The 20,894-nt window shown below is 43.3% G+C and overlaps 1 protein-coding gene across 9 annotated transcripts in view; it reads right to left on the bottom strand.

The window, feature by feature from the left end:
* Window positions 1–20,894, bottom strand: part of col17a1b (collagen, type XVII, alpha 1b) — a 63,495-nt gene that overhangs the window by 21,005 nt on the left and 21,596 nt on the right. For 8 of the 9 annotated variants that reach the window (XM_034184196.1, XM_034184194.1, XM_034184192.1 and 5 more), the window contains 10 exons: window positions 20,477–20,548; window positions 20,228–20,392; window positions 17,743–17,832; window positions 17,625–17,669; window positions 17,396–17,548; window positions 6,334–7,107; window positions 6,205–6,255; window positions 1,521–1,538; window positions 1,395–1,412; window positions 1,229–1,291 (listed from right to left, as the gene is read on the bottom strand). In XM_034184196.1, coding sequence (XP_034040087.1) covers window positions 1,229–1,291; window positions 1,395–1,412; window positions 1,521–1,538; window positions 6,205–6,255; window positions 6,334–7,107; window positions 17,396–17,548; window positions 17,625–17,669; window positions 17,743–17,832; window positions 20,228–20,392; window positions 20,477–20,548 — 1,449 coding nt within the window. The remainder of the gene's footprint in view (window positions 1–1,228; window positions 1,292–1,394; window positions 1,413–1,520; window positions 1,539–6,204; window positions 6,256–6,333; window positions 7,108–17,395; window positions 17,549–17,624; window positions 17,670–17,742; window positions 17,833–20,227; window positions 20,393–20,476; window positions 20,549–20,894) is intronic. The other variant, XM_034184195.1, reaches the window with a different exon arrangement.

A 20,894-nucleotide genomic window follows, 5' to 3' on the forward strand; every position in this document is an offset into this window, starting at 1 on the left:
TTATACAGTATAACCACAGTTTTTCATGATTTCTTCACATCTGCGAGGCATTAATTTTGTTGATTTGGAACCAAGATTTTGCTCGTTTACTAGTGTGCTTGGGGTCATTGTCTTGTTGAAACACCCATTTCAAGGGCATGTCCTCTTCAGCATAAGGCAACATGACCTCTTCAAGTATTTTGACATATCCAAACTGATCCATGATACCTGGTATGTGATATATAGGCCCAACACCATAGTAGGAGAAACATGCCCATATCATGATGCTTGCACCACCATGCTTCAGTGTCTTCACTGTGAACTGTGGATTGAATTCAGAGTTTGGGGGTCGTCTCATAAACTGTCTGTGGCCCTTGGACCCAAAAAGAACAATTTTACTCTCATCAGTCCACAAAATATTCCTCCATTTCTCTTTAGGCCAGTTGATGTGTTCTTTGGCAAATTGTAACCTCTTCTGCACATGTCTTTTATTTAACAGAGGGACTTTGCGGGGGATTCTTGTAAATAAATTAGCTTCACACAGGCGTCTTCTAACTGTCACAGCACTTACAGGTAACTCCAGACTGTCTTTGATCATCTTGGAGCTGATCAATGGGTGAGCCTTTGCCATTCTGGTTATTCTTCTATCCATTTTGATGGTTGTTTTCCGTTTTCTTCCACGCGTCTCTGGTTTTTTTTTTTGTCCATTTTAAAGCATTGGAGATCATTGTAGATGCACAGCCTATACTTTTTTGCACCTGTGTATAAGTTTTCCCCTCTCCAATCAACTTTTTAATCAAACTACGCTGTTCTTCTGAACAATGTCTTGAACGTCCCATTTTCCTCAGGCTTTCAAAGAGAAAAGCATGTTCAACAGGTGCTGGCTTCATCCTTAAATAGGGGACACCTGATTCACACCTGTTTGTTCCACAAAATTGATGAACTCACTGACTGAATGCCACACTACTATTATAGTGAACACCCACTTTTCTACTTTTTTTTACTAATAGCCCAATTTCATAGCCTTAAGAGTGTGCATATCATGAATGCTTGGTCTTGTTGGATTTGTGAGAATCTACTGAATCTGGTACCTTGTTTCCCATGTAACAATAAGAAATATACTCAAAACCTGGATTAATCTTTTTAGTCACATAGCACTACTATTATTCTGAACATTACTGTACACGCTCACACACTAAATAAAACCGTGTCCTGAAAGCACATCACTAAAAGCAAAGGCTCTCTGTACCCATATTGCCCTTCTGTCCTTTAGGACCTGGAGGACCAGTGTGACCGAGTAAACCAGGAGCACCTGGGGTCAAACATCAGTGTGTAAGTAAAGTGCCATTACTGATTTTAGACAAAACATTAATAATTATGAAAAATGATTTAAATATGTAAGGTAAGAATCTCACCAGGGTAACCAGCCTCTCCTGTAACAAGCAAAAACACAAATTTGTGGACACAAATCATCAGGTGAGAAATGTTTTAATAAAATATAATAAATGTGAAGAATAGTAGAAAGTATTCTGCTTCCGAACCTTTAATTCCAGGATCCCCTGAAACGTACAAGAAAATAAAGTTAATAATTCATTAAAGAATGGTTTAAATTAAAGAGGGCGTATCATCCTCATTTTCAGCAACCATTAAGAACCTGATTGAAAAAAGGTTTAAATGTGTAAAAACATGCACAAACAACATAGCACATGCAAAAGTAAAAGTATGCTGGTTAACAAACAAAGCGCACTGAGGACTGTCTTTCCAATGTGAAAATAGGCATATTGTCCATTTAGTATATTTGCCTTTACTCACTCACTCATCTTCAACCACTTACTCCAGTTAAGGGTCACGCCTATCCCAGCAGTCAAAGGACGTGCTTTGCTGCCCTATTTGTCTTCATGAATATGCAATTTGGGGTTTGTCCACCCGAGTGCGCAAAATTGTGGGACAGAACATGGAAATAGATTAGGTTTGCAAATGCAACATGATTTACAGAGGTAAATAAAAAAAAAATTAGCAGGAGCTGATAATGTCACTTTTTTAAGCCTTTGAAACCTTTGACAGACTGTTGTTCCAGCAGCCAGGGTATTGTTGCCTCCTTGTATAGAATTTTTTTTTTTTTAAGTTGAGGTAAACATTAAAATGCTTTGCTACAAGCAGCAACTGCAGGGGCTACTAAGATATGTGAGACAATAGCCATCTGGTGGTCTTCATTGGAAACATCGAACATATTTAAAAACTTAATGGTTTGCTTTGTGCTTGTTTCTTTAAGAATAAATGCTCCCTTTTGTAACATAGTACATTTTGGTGTGATTTGGGTATGTAGCGCCCCTTGGGCATATACTGCAGAGTTTTGGGATTGCCTTTCATTGTTATGCTGGTGATACATGCTGATAACTGCGGGAAATCTCACTCCCATAAAAACCCATAAAATAGAGGACTGTCTTCTATCAGTGAGAAGTTGGATGTCTAGTAACTTCCTACTTTTAAACTTTGATAAGACTGAAATGATGGTTCTTGGTCCAGCGAGACATCGGCATCAGTTTGACCAGCTGGTCCTTGGCCTGGGTTTGTGTGTCATACATCATAGGGACAAAATGAGGAGCCTTGGGGTAATTTTTGATCCCACGTTGTCTTTTGACCTCCACATCAGGGATGTTACTAGGACTGCTTTTTTCCACCTGCGAAATATAGCGAGGCTCCGCCCCATCCTGTCTGTGGCTGATGCTGAGACCCTGATTCATACTTTTGTTTCTTCTAGACTAGATTATTGTAATGTTCTATTTTCAGGGTTACCGCAGTCCAGCATTAGGGTTCTTCAGCTGGTTCAGAACGATGCCGCCAGACTTTTGACACGTAGCAGATGGTCTGAACATATCACACCCATTTTGCCATCTTTGCACTGGCTCCCTGTCTCTGTGAGAGCAGATTTTAAGGTTTTGTTATTGACTTATAAAGTGTTCATGGACTGGTGCCATCTTATCTGGCTGATCTGGTGGAACTTTACGTGCCGGCCCGGGTTTTGCGGCCGCAGGATGCGGGACTTCTCTGTGTTCCCAGGGTGAAGAAGAAGTCAGTAGGTCAAAGAGCCTTTTCTCATCGTGCACCCACCCTGTGGAACAGTCTTCCTGCAACCGTGAGGCAGTCAGAGTCCGTGGACATTTTTAAGTCAAGACTGAAAACCCATTTTTATTCTCTTTCTTATGAATAGTTTTTACGAGGTCTGTTAGAAAACTATCCGACCTTTTAATTTTTTGCAAAAACCATATGGATTTGAATCACGTGTGATTGCATCAGCCAAGCTTGAACCTTCGTGCGCATGCGTGAATTTTTTCACGCCTGTCGGTTGCGTCATTCGCCTGTGAGCACGCATTGTGGGAGGAGTGGTACAGCCCCCTTGGCGGATTTTTATTGTCAGGAAAATGGCTGAGCAACTGCCGCTTTGCTGCATCAAAATTTTTTCAGAAACTGTGAGAGACAGCCAGGTGGAAACCATTCGGAAAATTCAGATGGCTTTTGGTGAAGATCTTATGGGCATCACACAGATTAAGGAGCATTACAACCGGATTAAAGACGGCCCACAGCGGCTGAGGGCACGCCGCGCTTCGAGCGGCCATCGACAGGCTGAAACGACCAGATCATTTCCAAAGTGAAGGCTGTGTTGCTCCGGGACGTCATCTGACTACCAGAGAAATGGCAAGAGAGGTGGACATACCACTTTTTCGACACATTACACTGTTACAGGAGATTTTGTAATGAAAGACGTGCGGCGGAATTCGCGCGTCAGGATGGAGCCGCGTAATGGTGCAGAACAAAAAGCACCTCCGTGTTGGAAGTCTCACGGGACATGCCCAGCTTTTCCACTATTCGGAAGATTCAGACGGCTTTGGGTGGCTTTTCAGTCGAGTGAGTATCCGAGAAATTGCCGAAGATCTGGGCATGTCACAACATGTCCTTTGAGACCAACACGGAGGTGCTTTCGTTCCGCGCCATTAGCGGCTCCGTGGCAAATTCCTCCGCTCTTGTTTTCATGACAAAATCTCCTTTAACAGTGGAATGTGCTGGAAAAGTGCTGATGTCCACCTTTTCTGCCATTTCTCTGGTAGTCAGACGACGTCCCGGATCAACACAGCATTCAGTTTGGAAATGATCTGGTCGTTTCAGCCTGATGATCGCCACTCGGAGCGCGGCGCGCCCTCCGCCATTGTGCACCGTCTTTAAACTGGCTGTAACACTCCTTAATCTGTGTGATGTCCATAAAATCGTCCCTGAAAGCCATCTGAATTTTCCGAATGGTGTCCACCTGGCTGTCTCTCACAGTTTCTGGAAAAATTTGATGCAGCGCTGCTCCAGCCGTTCAGACATTTTCCTCACAATGAAAATCCGACGAGGGGGGAGGACCAGTGCTCACTCAAAGCCTGCCCACAGGCGAATGACGCAATCGACAGGCGTGAAAAAACTCACGCATGTGCACGAAGGTTCAAGCTTGGCTGATGCAATCACACGTGATTCAAATCCATATGGTTTTTGCAAAAAATAAAAAGGTCGGATACTTTTCTAACAGACCTTGTATTTTGTTATCTGTTTTATTCTTTTACTTCTATTTTTAATTATGTATTTGAATTTTTTTTTTTAATTCATTTTTAATTATTTATTTAAATTTTATGTTGAATTGTTCAATGTAAGGCGCCTTGAGACAGCTTTTGCTGTGATTTGGCACATTATAAGCTAATTAAATTAATTTAATTAAATTTGCAATAGTTATAGTCATTGATGTGTCACAGAACTAAACACACACATGCAGTGTGCATTTCCCTAAACAGTAAACTTTGATGGCATTAAATGAAGCCCTACTGGAAGTACAAAAAGTTGTAGGTCTACGATTGGCTGCTTGATGCTGGCTCCAAAACAGAGCACATTCCCATAGGAGTCCATAGGTTTTGGTCTCAACAGATGGTTTCCTCCTCCGTGTCAACTGTACAGGGGTGAATTTTTTCAAACTTCTTTGTTTAAGATGTTTTAAGCCATAAAGTTCTGTAAATATGGGGGCGTGGTCACTTTGACCGACAGTGGCTTCGCCTCTCACTGTGGTAGCTCAGTGTCCTAATGGATCATCTAAGAGTGAAATTCTCGTTGGTTATAATGCTGTATGCTAACGGCATTAGCACTGTTAGCAGCTGCCAGTAGCTTCATCTGTTAGGTACACTTAATGCATGACTACTGAGAAAATAAGCAGCTCATAACTTTTAATGTCCACACCAAAGCAAATCATCATGAGAAACACTGCACAGTCCCCAAAAATATGATTTAATAAACAACCAAACCAAGGTTAGCCTGTTAGCTTAGCTGGTCAGACTTGAAGAGAAGGGTGTATTCAGGCTTCTTACATCACACAGTAATGCTGTCAACATGCAGATACCCAGACATGGGCTTCATATTGGCTGTTCCAGGACTGTATAAAAGATTTATGGGTGTTCTCAGTATGTTACTTGGTGTGGCTCGGCACAAGCTGGAAAAAAGTTTGGAACATGTTCAAAATTTACCTGAGCTTGACCTCACTCAGGGTGACCTGATGCAGGCTTGGCACAAGTTAGTGAGTGATTTTCATACCAAGCACGAAAAAAGTTACCCCAAGAGATCAAGATTTTAGTATTTGTTTGCACAGATTGTACATCAAATTTGATCAGAATTAGGGCAAGATGCATCAGGCCTGACCCGGGTCATTCTGAGCCAAGTGAGAGTCACCCAAGGTGGCTGAAAGTCTGACTGAGTTCCAGGGAAAAAAGAAAACTACATTACCCGATTTTTACCAAGCGGTGTGCCTGCTCGGGAGAACTTGGTGCCAAATACGGCTGGACAAGCACAGCAGAGGTCCACCGGCTTGTAAGTTGGACCGTTATGACGCAAACTTGGCCAAGTGTGAAAGCTGCTTAAGAAGTGAACTGTTTCTGTGTCTATTGCTTTCATTAGAAGGGAACTGCTGTTTGCCGCTCCAGCTTTCTGAAGGAAGGAACTCAAGGCTGGAATGTGGGGTATTCGGTGTCAGTGGGTGTCTAAAACAAGCCATTTAAGTTTTGTTAATTGAAGCAAATTTTTACATGCAAGGATGTAGAGTTGTCAGAGTTTGAGGATGTTTAATATAAATATTTAGCGCCATTTTACTATAACAGGTAGATTAAAATGTGATATTGCCCAATATGGTGCATTATGAAAAATCTGATTTACCTTTAGGCCCAGGCATTCCTCTCTCTCCCTTCGCTGAAGCTGACAGAAGAGCTGAAATAGAAAATTATATTTGAAACACAACTATTTTGAATGTATAATCCTGCCGTCAGTGACCATTATGTGTCGTACCTCTGAACGCCTCTGACTGCATTTCATTTCTGAGTTGGTGCTGAATAATCGCCTGAAAAGCAGCAGCATCGATGTGCACTCCATCCACACTGCTGCCCTGCCCAGTGCCACCAATGAAGATGGTCCTTCCAGAGCTAGTGCTGCTGGTGAAGCTGGTTCCATCGACACTGCTGTAGGTGTATTTGCTGCTAGTGCCGGTAAGGCTGGTTCCACCACCACTGGCACCACTTATGCTGGTTCCAACTGCGCCAGTGCCACCACTAACACTGGTTCCACCTCTGCTGGCGCCACCACTTGTGCTGGTTCCACCTGCGCTGCCACCACTTACGCTGGTTCCCCCTGCACCAGCGCTGCCACTAACACTGGTTCCACCTCTGCTGGCGCCACCACTTATGCTGGTTCCACCTGTGCTGGCACCACTCATGCTGGTTCCACTTGCACCAGCGCCACCACTCATGCTGGTTCCACTTGCACCAGTGCCACCACTCATGCTGGTTCCACTTGCACCTGCTCCAACAGCTCCAGCGCCAACACCAATGGTACCATCAGAGCCAATTTTGGCACTGGTGCCTGAACCTCCACTGGCACCTGCACCTCCACCAGCACCCACAAATAAAGTATTATCAGTGCGGCTGTTACCGCCGCTGTCCATATAGGTACCAGCGCCACTGACATTTATGTTATTGGTTGACAGCCGACTGGTTTGAGCAGAGAGAGCTGAGGACGTGGCCTCCAAGGTAGCCACTCGATTCTTCAGCTTCCGCATGTCTTCAGCTGTGAAAGAGACATTAACACGATTAGTTAACACTCGGAGGTCCAAGCTTTTCTCTTCTACCTGTAAAGCCCACGGAGAGTCAAATGACCCTGGCTAGCTGACTTGGCTAGCCACATTCTTGTGTTTGCATATTTGCTGTCTGTGTGTTCTGAGACTTCCTTGTTTACATAACAGAAGTAGCTCTCCATAGGGGATCTTGGAGTCACTTGCCTGCTTAGCTGAAAGGGCTGCGTATGAAGCAGGAGTTGTGTGCAAAACGTGTAAAATTACAGCTGCCTAGTACACCTATTGCTACAACTATTTGTGCACCACAGCGGCTGAAAGATCTGTCGTTCTGGATGTTCCAGCTGGACAACATGTACTGTGTTTGGATAGACATGGACTAACAACTGCCCACTGTGACGCATGTGTGTCTGCTTGCTGTCATCATGTGAACATAATGACATAATAACAGTGTGGGGACTGTTAGTCATTGTGAGTGACTGTAACCTGTACCTAATGTATATATTTTGGTTTTCTGGTGTGTTTTTTGGTACATTTCAATAAAATCCAGAAAACAAAGTTTTCTTTTGGTGTGTTTTTTGGTACATTTCAATACAGTTCAGAAAACAAAGCTTTCTTTTGGTGTGTTTTTTGGTACATTTCAATACAATTCAGAAAACAAAATTTCATCTCTCCCCCAGGGTAAAGTTATTTATCCACCTAAGCACAAATCAGCAGCCCTTTCAGACAGCAAATATGCAAACACAAGAATGTGGCTAGCCAAGTGAGCCCCTCCCCTGAGGTGTTCTGAGACTTCCTTGTTTATATAACAGAAGTAGCTCTCCACAGGGGATCTTGGAGTCATTTGACTATCCGTGGACTTTAGAGGTAGATTGGTCATTTGACCAGACCTTGGCCTTCTAAAAAACTGGACAGCATTATAAAAACAATCTGTGTCAACATTAGGTCTTTCTTCAAGTTATACTAATTCCATCTTGAATCGTGCACAATCTTGGAAATTTAATGTTTAATTGTGTCATGGGCTCATAGTCGGACTTTGTGAGTGGAATTATACATTCAGAGTCTGAGAGGTAAAATACAGGTTGGAGATTTGAAATTAATGTGCAGTATTGTACACGTAGAAAACAATGTAGTAACTCAAGTATCAATACACAGACTATGTATTGAGAAGTTTCTAATTTTGGCGCCATCTAGTGGTAGTTCTGAGGTAATGTGAGGCTGAAAGGCACAGAGAAGAAACCAGTAAATAGATGGCACCCAGTTTCACCGGGAATATCATATTTTACCTATCAACAAAAACATAGGCCACCAAATTAATTTGAAATAATAATAATACCATTTGTGATATTACATGGTGGTTATTTTTAGGAGTACCATCAATCAGAAGGCCCAGCAGTTAGAAAATTAGTTCTCATTTGAAAACCTAATGAAACATGAACCGTGAAACCGTAACACCTTAACCCTAAGCCTACCCTAACCCTAATTTCTAACCCCAACCCTAGCTAATACTGTTAAGTGCTAACGCCTACCCATAAACCCAAGACCAGTCCCCAACCTTAACCCCTGAACATAACCACAACCATAACTACTGTACCTAACCAAACCGGTAACAAGAGAACTCAGTCCCCAGGAGAACTATGGTACTTTCTAAAATATTTGCACAAAATCTTAACAGGAACTCTGGTTTTATTTATGTAATTTCATTTAATTATTTTATTGTTATTTTATGTTATTTTAGTGTGTGTTTGTTTGTGTGTTTGATCTACAATTAAACATTTAAGGTCTCTCATAAAGCTGTTGTCCGTTAATGTCTGGGGTGGTGTGTGCACATAGAGGGGTGGGGGGTGGGTGGGGTTGGAGAGGACGCTGTCTAATAAAAACATGCGGGAGGTCTGGAGAGGAATGAAAACCATCACTGGCTGTGGTAGTAAGGGCAATCTGGGTTGCATGGACATTCAGAGAGCTGAGGAGCTGAACACCTTTTTTAATCGGTTCAGCTCACCCCCGACCAATCCCCCACAGCCTATTGTCAGCTCCCCAGACCACCCCCGTCCTGCCTCTCCCCTATGTGCCTCTTTCTCTCCCTCACTAGCCCCCAGCTCACCCAACTCAACTCACCCCTCCATTACCACAAACCAGGTGACTACAGCACTGCAACGTCTCCACCCTAGGAAGGCTGTGGGACCTGACTCGGTTTGTCCAAGGCTCTTGAAGGCCTGTGCTGTGGAGCTGGGAGAACCGCTGCAACGGGTCTTCAACTTGAGTCTGCAGCTGGGCAAGGTTCCCTTACTATGGAAAACATCCTGTATTGTGCCAGTTCCTAAGATCAGTCGCCCTCGCGAGCTCAATGACTACAGGCCAGTCGCCCTCACGTCACACGTGATGAAAACATTGGAACGACTGGTTCTGCAGTTCATGCAGCCCCAGGTGCAGGCAGTGAGGGATCCTCTCCAGTTTGCCTACCGGGAGAGGGTGGGTGTTGAGGATGCGGTCCTCTATCTCCTACACCGTGTTCTTAAGTACCTGGATGGGGGGGTGCACTGTGAGAATGCTTTTTTTTTACTTCTCCAGTGCTTTTAATACTATCTACCCCAGCCTTCTCCAGAATAAACTCAACATCATGGCTGTGGACCCCCATTTACTGAGCTGGATCTCAGACTATCTTACCAATAGGCCGCAGTTTGTCCAGGTGGGGGACTGCAGGTGTTCAACTCTGACTTGCAGTACTGGAGCACCTCAGGGCACAGTGCTCTCTCCTCTCCTCTTCACCCTCTACACCACGGACCTTCGTTACAACTCCAATACATGTCACATGCAGAAGTTCTCAGATGACACTGCAATTGTGGCATGTATTCGGGAGGGGGACGAGAGGGAGTACAGAGGCCTGGTGAAGGACTTTGTGCAGTGGTGCCGGCTGAATAAGCTCCAGCTGAACACCACTAAAACAAAGGAGATGGTGTTGGACTTTCGCCGGGCGCCACCCTCTCTGCATTCCATTAACATAGGTGGAGCAGAGGTGGAGGTGGTCTCCACGTATAAGTACCTGGGACTACATCTGGACAATAAGCTGAACTGGGCAGCCAACATGGACGCTGTTTATAAGAAGGGCCAGAGCAGAATGTATTTTCTCAGAAGGCTGGCCTCGTTCAGAGTCTGCCCTAAGTTAGTGCACCTGTTTTATCTGGCTATTGTGTCCAGTGTTCTTTTTTATGCCGCAGTGTGTTGGGGGGGGGGGCAGTGCTTTTAAGAAGGACATTCATCGACTGAACCGGCTCATTAAGAGGGCCGGTTCTGTAGTGGGTCTGGGCTTGGACTCTGTAGAGACAGTGGTGGAGCACAGAACACTCACAAAGACCCATGCCATCCTGTCTAATGAGAGTCACCCGCTGAACTCTGTCTTCTCCATCCAGAGAAGTTCAGTAAGCTCGAGATTTCGGTCATTGAGATATTCTACAGAGAGACTGAGGAACTCATTTGTTCCGCGTGCCATTAGGCTGCTTAATGAAGCCTCTGCTGGGAGGGGCAGGAGGGAGAATGTGTTTTAGCAGCTAGTTTTTAGTTATTATTTATTTATTTCTGTGGTGGGCTTTGTTCCTTCCATTTTATTGTATCTTTTAATTCTATTTATCCTTGGAGCACAGATAATGCACAATTTCCCTTGGGATTAATAAAGTATTTGTCTGTCTGTCTGTCTATCTGTTGTCCGTTAATGTCTGGGGTGGTATGTGCGCATAGAGGGGTGGGGGGTGGGGCGCCAAACCCTAATCTCGCCTAGGGCACCAAAATGGCTAGGGCTGGCTCTGTCTACAGCTCAGCAGCTGCTTGGCTTTTTCCACAACACACCTCAGAATTTATTTAGGACATGTCAAACGGTCAAAGATGTGTGCGATACCCAGTGTTTACTAAAACTACTGTATTACGCAAAAATTCATATTGGGTATAGTAGAGAAGCTTGAATCTTCGACTGGACTGGGTTGCTTGACGCAAGAATTAGCTACCTCCAAAACCTGGAGAAAGAGGGACTCATCAACAGGCAGACATACTACAGACTGTACCCTGGGGACGCCACTCCGTGCATCTATGGACTGCTCAAAATCCACAAACAGGATGTGCCACTCAGGCCTATTGTATGTAGCACAGATTCCATCACGTACAATTTGGCCAAGCACCTCAAGTGGATTTTGGCTCCTCTAGTGGGTAACTCAGACCAGCATGTGGAGAACACACAAGATTTTGTGAACAAGATCAAGGACCTGCAGCTGGAGGCAGATGAAACAATCGTGTCATTTGATGTGACTTTATTGTTAACCTGCATCCCCACCGCTGAGGCCGTCTCAGCTGTGACGCAGAGACTGCTGGAGGATGTATCTCTACTTGAAAGGACCAAACTCACACCAGACCACATCTGCCAACTCTTGGAGATCTGTCTCAACACCACGTATTTCCTGTTTAGGGGGAATTACTACAGGCAGATTCATGGTTGTGCGATGGGGTCTCCGGTATCCCCCATTGTGGCCAATCTGTACATGGAGCGAGTGGAGAAGACAGCCTTGACGTCTTTCACGGGCATCTCTCCCAGTCACTGGTTCAGATATGTTGATGACACATGGGTTAAAATCAAGCAACAGGAAGTTGAGGACTTTACAGAACACATCAACTCGGTGGACGCCAATATCAAGTTCACACGTGAGGATGCCAGAAACAACCATTTAGCCTTCTTGGACTGTGATGTTATGATTAGAGAGAACAGGCAGCTCCAGACAGGGGTTTACAGAAAACCAACTCACACTGACCAATATCTGCTCTTTGGCTCAAACCACCCCCTTGAACACAAGCTTGGGGTGATCAGGACGCTTCAACACAGAGACCTACAGGTGCCCACAACTGCAGAGGGAAGGGCTAAAGAACAACAACGTGTCCGGAAAGCCCTCACAGTATGTGGGTACCCACGATGGTCCCTGGACAAAGTGCAGAAGTCCCAGAGAACAAAGAGACCACATAGACAGGAGACGGAGACAAGAAGAAGAGGAATGTCTCTCGCTTATTTAGCAGGAGTAGGGGAAAAACTACAGAGGAACTTCAGACAGCACAAAATCCCAGTTTACTTTAAACCGGTTAACACCTTGAGACAGAAATTAGTTCACCCTAAGGACATGATCCCTAGTTACAAACAGAGCAATGTAGTGTATTCTATCAGATGTCAGGAAAACTGTAACGAACACTACATAGGTGAGTCTAAGCAACCTTTACACAAAAGGCTATACCAGCACCGCAGAGAGGGCGCCAGTGGACCTCAGTCTGCAGTTCATCTCCACCTTAAAGACACTAACCACACGTTTGAGGACAAGGAAGTTAAAATATTAGCCAGAGAGAAGAAATGGTTTGAGAGAGGGGTCAAGGAGGCATTCTTTGTGAAACGTTTGAAACCCAGCTTTAACCGGGGAGGGGGTCTGAGACACACTTTATCCCCTGTTTACAATGGGGTACTCAGGTCAAAGGAGTTTCAGTCTTTTGTTCATGGTAATGAGTCATTCACGTCTTCAGGAGAGTCATCAAGGGAGCAATCAGGAAAGGCATCCATCCCATCATTAGGAGGGACAGCTGCCCTGTCATTAGGAGAGTGCTAACTAGAGCACAATAGTGGCTAATTAGAGCTATTGTTTAGTCACTAGCCTATAGCAGTCTGCCTCTCGGTAGGAGGGGTCTGGTTAGGTTTAAAACTCCAGCTTTTGTTGGCTTCTGTTTTATTCTTCTCTACAAGAGTCATACAGAAGTCAGACTTCCAGAGCAAGAATTTTAGCTGAGGAAGCTTCTGCGATTTGAAGCGAAACGTCCTCGCGTCAAGCAACCCAGTCCAGTCGAAGATTCAAGCTTCTCTACTATGGAAACCACCTGGACAACTGAGAGCCTACACAGAAAAATTCATATTGTTCTTTCAGTTCTAATTTTAAACAATCACATTAAAGTGTAAGTTTTTGTTTTTAATACAACTTGCAATCAAAATTTGCTTGCAGAATGTTTTAATGAAGAATGTTTTAATTAAGGAGAGTGGATATTGACAGGATATCGAGGAATAGTTGGGGGAAGGAAGGTCTTCAGTGTGTTTGGTTGAGGGTCTCAGCACTGCTTTTTGCAGATGATGTGGTCCTGTTGGCTTCATCAGCCTGTGACCTCCAACACTCACTGGATCGAAAATGATAAAAATGGATCTGTTAAAGTGGTCTCTGAACGCAATTGACACTATTTTTTCTACAAGATCTTCGGGAGCGGAGGACCCGACCTGTCCTGCTGGGACGCATGTGATGGGTTACGTGATGGACTCGTGGAGGAGATGGCAGGTCATGTGCCTTTACATGCTTTCTGTGGAGGACGTTGAAGATGTGTACATATTCGGCTTGGTGGTGACCGGCTTTCTGATGTGTGGAGCGGGACACTTGCTGGTTTACCGGAAAATCAAGAAAGTGGAAGCAGCTTTGATTGGTCGTTCCAAGCTGCCCTATATGATTGATTCGATTGGGAAGGCAGTGGCTGCGCAGTCGGCGGGGGTTAACCGCGCATTGGATGACATCTCTAGGAAGATTGCAGCCCTGGAAACCCACTATGACCGTCTGTGAAGACCACATTCTACATTTCAGATGCATTGGGAGCCACTCTGTTCTCAGAACTGTGGAATCTTTCAGGCGTCTGTTAATCTGGCTATTCATTTGGCTTCCCCAAATACAGCTGCACTTCAAGGTCGCTGTGATAAGATACCTCCTCAGAAGAACAACACTCTTATGCCTCGCTCCCTGGTCTTCCCCCCTCCCCTCAGCTTCTCCAGCTCTGACGTGAACTGTGGACTGTCCAGGACTTTCTCAGCCTGCGCAGGGCTGTTCCCTTCCCTCCCAGACTGTTGAACAAGGCCGTCGACGGCGCCGAAACTGGCTGCCTTCCGGAGTGTTCTGATAAACTGGTCCTTTCAAATCTCGGTTGTCGTCCTGTGTCCTTGTTTTGTCTCTGTGATTATTGTTTTTTGTGCTGATGGGATTTTTTTTTCCTCATTGCCGCTGTGTAATGCAGCGGCTATGAGGGTTTTTTTTCTTCTCCTTTTCCCTCGTGTTTTGCTTCATATATATGTTTTATGTACCGGGCCGGCCTATGTGTTGTGTGTTATGTGTTTTGTTTGTTATGGGTCGGTGTTGGTTTGCTCAGCCCTGCTGTTGACCAAGGCAGGGATGTACATCTGGAGCTGGTCCCTGGGCGCCTAATGGCGACCTCTGCTCCTACTGGCAAATAGGATGGGTTAAATGCAGTAGCCACATTTCATTGTGCAGGAAAGTGCTTCTGTTCTGTGCATATGACAATAAAATTTCCTTGATCCTTGATCCTTGATCGGTTCACAGCCGAGTGTGAAGTGGCTGGGATGAGGATCAGCACCTCTAAATCTGAGGCCATGGATCTCAGCGGGAAACCAATGGATTGCCTACTTCAGGTAGGGAATGAGGTCTTGCTCCAAGTGAAGGAGTTCAAGTACCTTGGGGTCTTGTTCACGAGTGAGGGGACAATGGAACATGAGATTGGCCAGAGAATTGGCGCAGCAGGGATGGTATTGCATTCGCTCTACTGTAGTGCTGTGATGAAAAGGGAGCTGAGCCAAAAGGTGAAGCTCTCCATCTACTGGTCAATCTTCATTCCTACACCCACTTATAGTCATGAGGGTTGGGTCATGACCGAAAGAACAAGATTGAGGGAACAAGCGGCCGAAATGGGTTTCCTCAAGAGGGTGGCTTATCTCCCTTAGAGATAAGGTGAGAAACTCTGTCATTTATGAGGAGCTCTGAGTAGAGCCACTGCTCCTTCGCATTGAAAGGAGCCAGCTGAGGTGGTTCGGGCATCTGGTAAGGATGCCCGAACCACCTCAGCTGCCCTGGGCGCTTCCATAGGGAGGTGTTTCAGGCACATCCAGCTGGGAGTAGACCCCGGGGAAGACCCAGGACTAGTTGGAGAGATCATATCTCCAGACTGGCCTGGGAATGCCTCAGGATCCCCCAGTCATAGATGGTTAATGTGGCCCGGGAAAGGGAAGTCTGGGGTCTCCTGCTGAAGCTGTTGCCCCTGCAACCTGATCCCAGATAAGCAATTGAAGATGTATGTATATATGATTGTTTTAATTAAGTAAGAATATATCTATTAGTGATGTTCAGGATTATTCATATATCTATGTTACACTGGATTGATGCTCATCGACATCTGCTTGAAACCAAACTGGCATCTGTGATGTCATCAAGAAAGAATTTGTGTAGCTGCTCAGGTTCCAGTGAATCCCAGACTGAGTTTATGGCAGTCTGACAGAAACCGGGATTAGATTTCCAGGAAAAGAAGCTCTTAGCAGCACTGTGAAATAATGCTCACCAGCCTGTAAAATCTCAGACATGTTTTATTAGTTCAAAAACAGGCTCGGAGTCACAGCAGCAGTTGGTACAGAAAACCTCAGTATCACAAGTTTCTCTTCTTGACTCCACGAGGAGTATTTTTGTTGGCTTGTTTGCTTCCTTTTTATTATATAGGATCTATGGTGCACTTTCAGCAGCATCTCCATAAAGGAAAACTGAAAATTTAAATGTTTAAATCCTACATACTCAGATGCAGTTTCTCACATTCTCTAATCAATCACATGACGCCCACAACGCGATACTGTTTCTGCACTACTGATGTCACACTACCAACACAATAATGCATGCTGTTTTTTCTTGAATTATAAAATAAACGGGAGGATGACAGTCCAACAATCAGAAACAATGAAGGGGAAGAGCGCCACCTACAGGAGAGCTGTGTCTATCCTACGGGGCGCCGATTGCAAACTAATACGAGCTCATTTTGTTCACATTTCTCTATAATGACAGCAAAATAAAGCATACTTTTTACACTCACTCTTAAAATTAATGAGTTGAATATTGTAATCTTTCATGCATTTTTTTTTATGTAAATAAAGTTCTTGTTTACTGAAAGTAAGTCCCATCATGTTCTTCCTTGTTTCACTTAAAGTTGCCACAGCAGCTACACATACATACAATTAAGGGTCATGGGGGGGGTTTGTCATAGGGCGTGAGGTGCGGTGCACCCTGGAGGATGCCAGTCTGTTGCAGGGCCCATTTTGGTATCAAGATGGCTAAAATTTAGGGGGAAAAATCTATTAATCTCAATGTATGTTAGTCCATAAATGGTGCACCCCATCCTGACTGTTATTTGCTGGTAGCTGTGTAATTTATTGTTCTACCTTAACATTTTCCCAAAGTTTCCAATAGTGCATTTTTTCCCCTGTCTGCATATATAGTAATGGTAAATGCCACACTGGCAGAACCATTTCTGAACATTAATATGCATATATGCAATTTATTCCTGCAAGACAGAAGGTATGTAGTGCATGAGTGAATGTGGTGTGTGTGTGACCCCCATCCGCCCTTCCCGATCAGCCTAGAACATCCTACTCAAAGCCAAAAGACAACTTCTATCAGGAAGGGCCGACCACCAAAACAACACAAAGACAGACAAGAACGAGAGACAAGTGGTGAAGACAATAACTGTGACGTGAGACACAGAGGAGACGTGGCCCCAACCATACAACATACCAGGACAAACAACCACACATGAACAAACAGTGACAGCAACAGTCTGTTGTCTAATTAGTGAGCATCCATACCCAAATCCAGAACACTGTAGTGTTAATCCCCTTAAGAGCACCCAAAAATCGAATTGTGGTGACGGCCACAAACACGCGACCATCCACACACAGAGACCCAGATCACAGCTAAATATCCGATCACTACTGTGACTGGTGTGTTGGGCCAAGATAAGAGTACAGAAACTTACCATATGACATGGACCACTCCGGCCACGAGCAACGATGGAAGTGGGTCCAGGACGCAGGGCCCCGGGGGAACCAGGAGAAAAGAGGCAGCAGAAGGGCATGGGGGCCAGGAATTTATTGTTCTACCTTAACATTTTCCCAAAGTTTCCAATAGTGCATTTGTGTCCTATTGGAAACATGAGTGTTGTGATTTTCAGACAATTGCTGTTTTTTTTGTTTTAGCCTTGGATATTGCATGTGTAAATTCATAACATGTACTGTATGCAGTTGTCATGTGAAATTTAACATTTATATTTACAAATTATTTTAATAAATGTAATTCATCCAAATTTTGTTACCCTGGCACAAAAGAATCGACACCCCCCCCCCACACACCCACCCAAAAAAAGGAAGCCGCCACTGCTTGCTTAATGCTAGAATGTTTATGTGCTCATTACCCAGTGCAATAAGCCCAAAGAGGAGCCCCAACAGAAGCAGGGAGAGCAGGAGAAGACCCAACAGCCATTTCCACCAGGAGCAACAGGGGTCCTTCCCACAGCAACAAATTCCTGCTCCTCCACCTCCGAAGAAGTCGCTGTCCCTGCGGAGCGCTGAAGACACAGGAATGAGTGAATCCACACTAAAATATGAATCGTACAAATGCTCATGGTCATGCATGAGAAATACCTGCGTAGGTGCCTTTATCTTTCATTAGAACCCCAGATGATCCATCTGGTGAAGGAATGCAGCACAGTCACCGATTTGTTTTCATACGTCACTAAAAAGGTTTGAAACTGTCACTCACAGTAAGAGTTGGCGGTCTCCATTTTCAATGGAGCTGTCTCAATGAAGCTTGAAATCTTTTCTTTCTTTATGGAATCTCCAGACAGTGACCCTGTGGAAACATTCAGTCGCTTCAGCAGCCACAAATTAAATCATTGCAGATTTGCTCGAGCATGGAATACGAGTTTGACGGCTTTCATCTGAGCAGATCACTGTGACTTTAAGGCCACATATTATCTAATTGTTGCAGAGTGTGTGCACTGATATTGTCCGCCTTACACAAGCGGGTTCACAACACATGAGCACTCTGCTTGTCTGCACCAGAAATGGCGTATTAGTATGAGGGTGCATTACGGCTACTGCAGTCATGCTAACGACGGTTTCTGCAAAAGCACCATGTCAGCCTAACAAAGGCTTAAATTGTGGTGCACAACATGCTCTGTATTTGTAAATGTGCTAGTTTCTGGAAATCTCTCATCAACGCTGCACCGAGGGACAAAGTATCCCCAAATTTTGCATCTATATATTAAAAGCCAAGTGGCCTCTGTGTGCATGTATGTGTGTGTATGGCTTTGATCATGGAGAAACTGGAGAGAGCTGACATTTGCCGTTTGGTATGCTTATGTATTTTGGGACAAGGATGAACACCATGAAAATGGTCAGTTGATAGGTATAATATTTTTGGAGAAATTAGGGATATTAGATAACAACAGTGAACAATGGATGTTGATAATTACATTCTGAACTCATCTTATGGGGTAAAAACAGCATAAAGGATGATAAAGGTCAATTTCATTTTGTACAGGGGTCAAAATTTAAAGTTCTCCAATTTTGGTAAAAAGTGATGCAAATTATTACACTATGTAACAAATTTTTATTTTTGTTTTGTTCCTGGGTACACAGTGTGTTTTCCTAACCTGTTATGCCTTAAATAAATAGAAAATAGCTGTTATTCCACAGAAACTTTGCTTCTGTGATCAGGACAATGATATTTTGAAATTTGTCTGTTTTCAACAATATTCTCGATTCGCCTTCACTACTACTGAGTAGTATTCTAGAATATTCTTTAACTGCTAGAACTGTCCAGAATTTTCTAGAAGTTTCCAGAATTATCTAGAAATTTCAAGAAACTTTAGAACTTTCTAGAACATAAAAAAAAATAAAATAAAATCAAAGTTTGTGCTGAATGTAGTCATTTTTCCATAGACTTTAGACATAAGCAGTTGAAATATAACACTTAGAAGCCAGGAACAAAAATTGTGTTACATAGTGTTATTTTAGTTAATAGAGTTTTAAAAATAAGATAAGATGAGATAAGATGCCTTTTATTGTCACTGAATAAAATTCAACAAAATTTAAATTGATTTAAATTAATAGTTTGCACCATCTATCATGCTTAGTTGTAACATATGTCATAGAATCTAATGTACGTCAGCATTGTTTGACCGTTACTTTGGAGGCTAAACATTAAAAACAAACAAAAAATATTCCATTTATAAATCTATTACCACAACCAATAATTTGCATGACTTTTTTCATCCTCACTGCTGTTTTTACCCCATAACTCCATAACGTTGAGTCATAGATAGTCCAAAACTATACCTTTTTGGAATCATCATGATCAGACAAATAATGTGGTATATTTTTCAATACGATTAGAGCATTTTTGGCTATATGTATACCAAATGTCATGCTTTTATCACAAAATGCACAGTTATTTTGCCTATCTGCTGCAAAAATAGAAATAACAGAAGTACAAAAGCTTCATCTAAACATCAAACTAACACAGTGTCCCAGAACCCAAATACAGGTCCTGATCAGCAACAAAATTGAATAGTCTGATCACTTCATCAAGTTTGCAGTGACTGACACACTTTTTATAAACACTATTAACATAATATGAATTACAATTATATAAATGACTAATTTAGTGATTTATTTATTATTATTTATTTATTTTTTTGTACTTGCTGTGTATTTATCGTTATTGGGGGAAAATAATAAAATGGCAATTTCTGAATATGATTGTTTGGAGTTTGTCTCTGGATAGGACAGGTCGTAGTAATGCCTGTCCCCCACAGCCATCAAAACCCAACTTCACCGTACAATGACAGCAAGCCAAGAACCTTTTCATTTTGTACATGGGAACATATGCATATTGTTAAATTTTACAAACAACAACCAAAAAAACCTTTGTGGAAATATTTTCAAATTCATTTTGGCTCAAAAGCATGCTAGCAACAATTATTTTGATATAATTGGCATTTTAACTGTTTGGCACACTGAGTACCCAAATACTAACCAAAAACATAATTTTCTCTCAGTTTACATACGATTGGTACATTATAGCCATGAAGTGGATAATTTTGCTGCTGCTTTTGCATAAATAAATTCATCATATGCAAAGTTACAGCCAGTTGCAAGCAAACCAGCTCAGTGGATCCATTATTATGCTGACAGGCAATGAAGACTGTGTCCAGAAGGGGGGGGGTGTATAAGAGACTGACCTCCTCCGATATGTACGCCACTGCTGCTGCTGGTGGTGAATTGCTTTCCGCTGTCTTTAGACAAAATCATCATTTCTGTCTCATACTTTGTTCCAACGTTCTCTTTGTCTGACAGCATGAATTTATAGTCCTTCTTATAAGCATCATCTGCTTGGGTTTTAGTAGCTGAAAGCAAACAAACAAACAGGAATTATTGAACATATTGAGGTTTTAATCTGACAAACAGAATTATAACCGCTGTGACCCTACTTGCTGAGACTCCAGTGCTGACAACACCGCCGCTGTTTGAGACGTTCTTCTGTACCCCGTACCCTGTATTAACTACAACACACACATGGAACCACACAAGTCACGAACTGCTTTTTACATTTACTGATTGTAAGCAAACAGTGGTGGCCTTGGTGGACCCCGGTGTTGCAGACCGAATGGTCCCCCCTCATTTCAGAGCATTAGCAGCGATTCACCGATTATCACCCTGTTTCTGCTTAAAACGGCCTCATTTCTGCTTAAAACTGACTTTAGAATGATTTAAGAGGTTTTACTTTGTCATTTGATGGTTAATAATCACATTATTCCCTTTGATCGCTTTGGGTGTAGAGAGTCAGACTCAGAGAGTCAGACTCAGACGTGCTGCTGTGGCGCTCTGATCGGTCCCCATCTTTAATTT

This window comes from Thalassophryne amazonica, chromosome 13 (genome assembly GCF_902500255.1).
Source record: "Thalassophryne amazonica chromosome 13, fThaAma1.1, whole genome shotgun sequence".
Lineage (NCBI taxonomy): Eukaryota > Metazoa > Chordata > Actinopteri > Batrachoidiformes > Batrachoididae > Thalassophryne > Thalassophryne amazonica.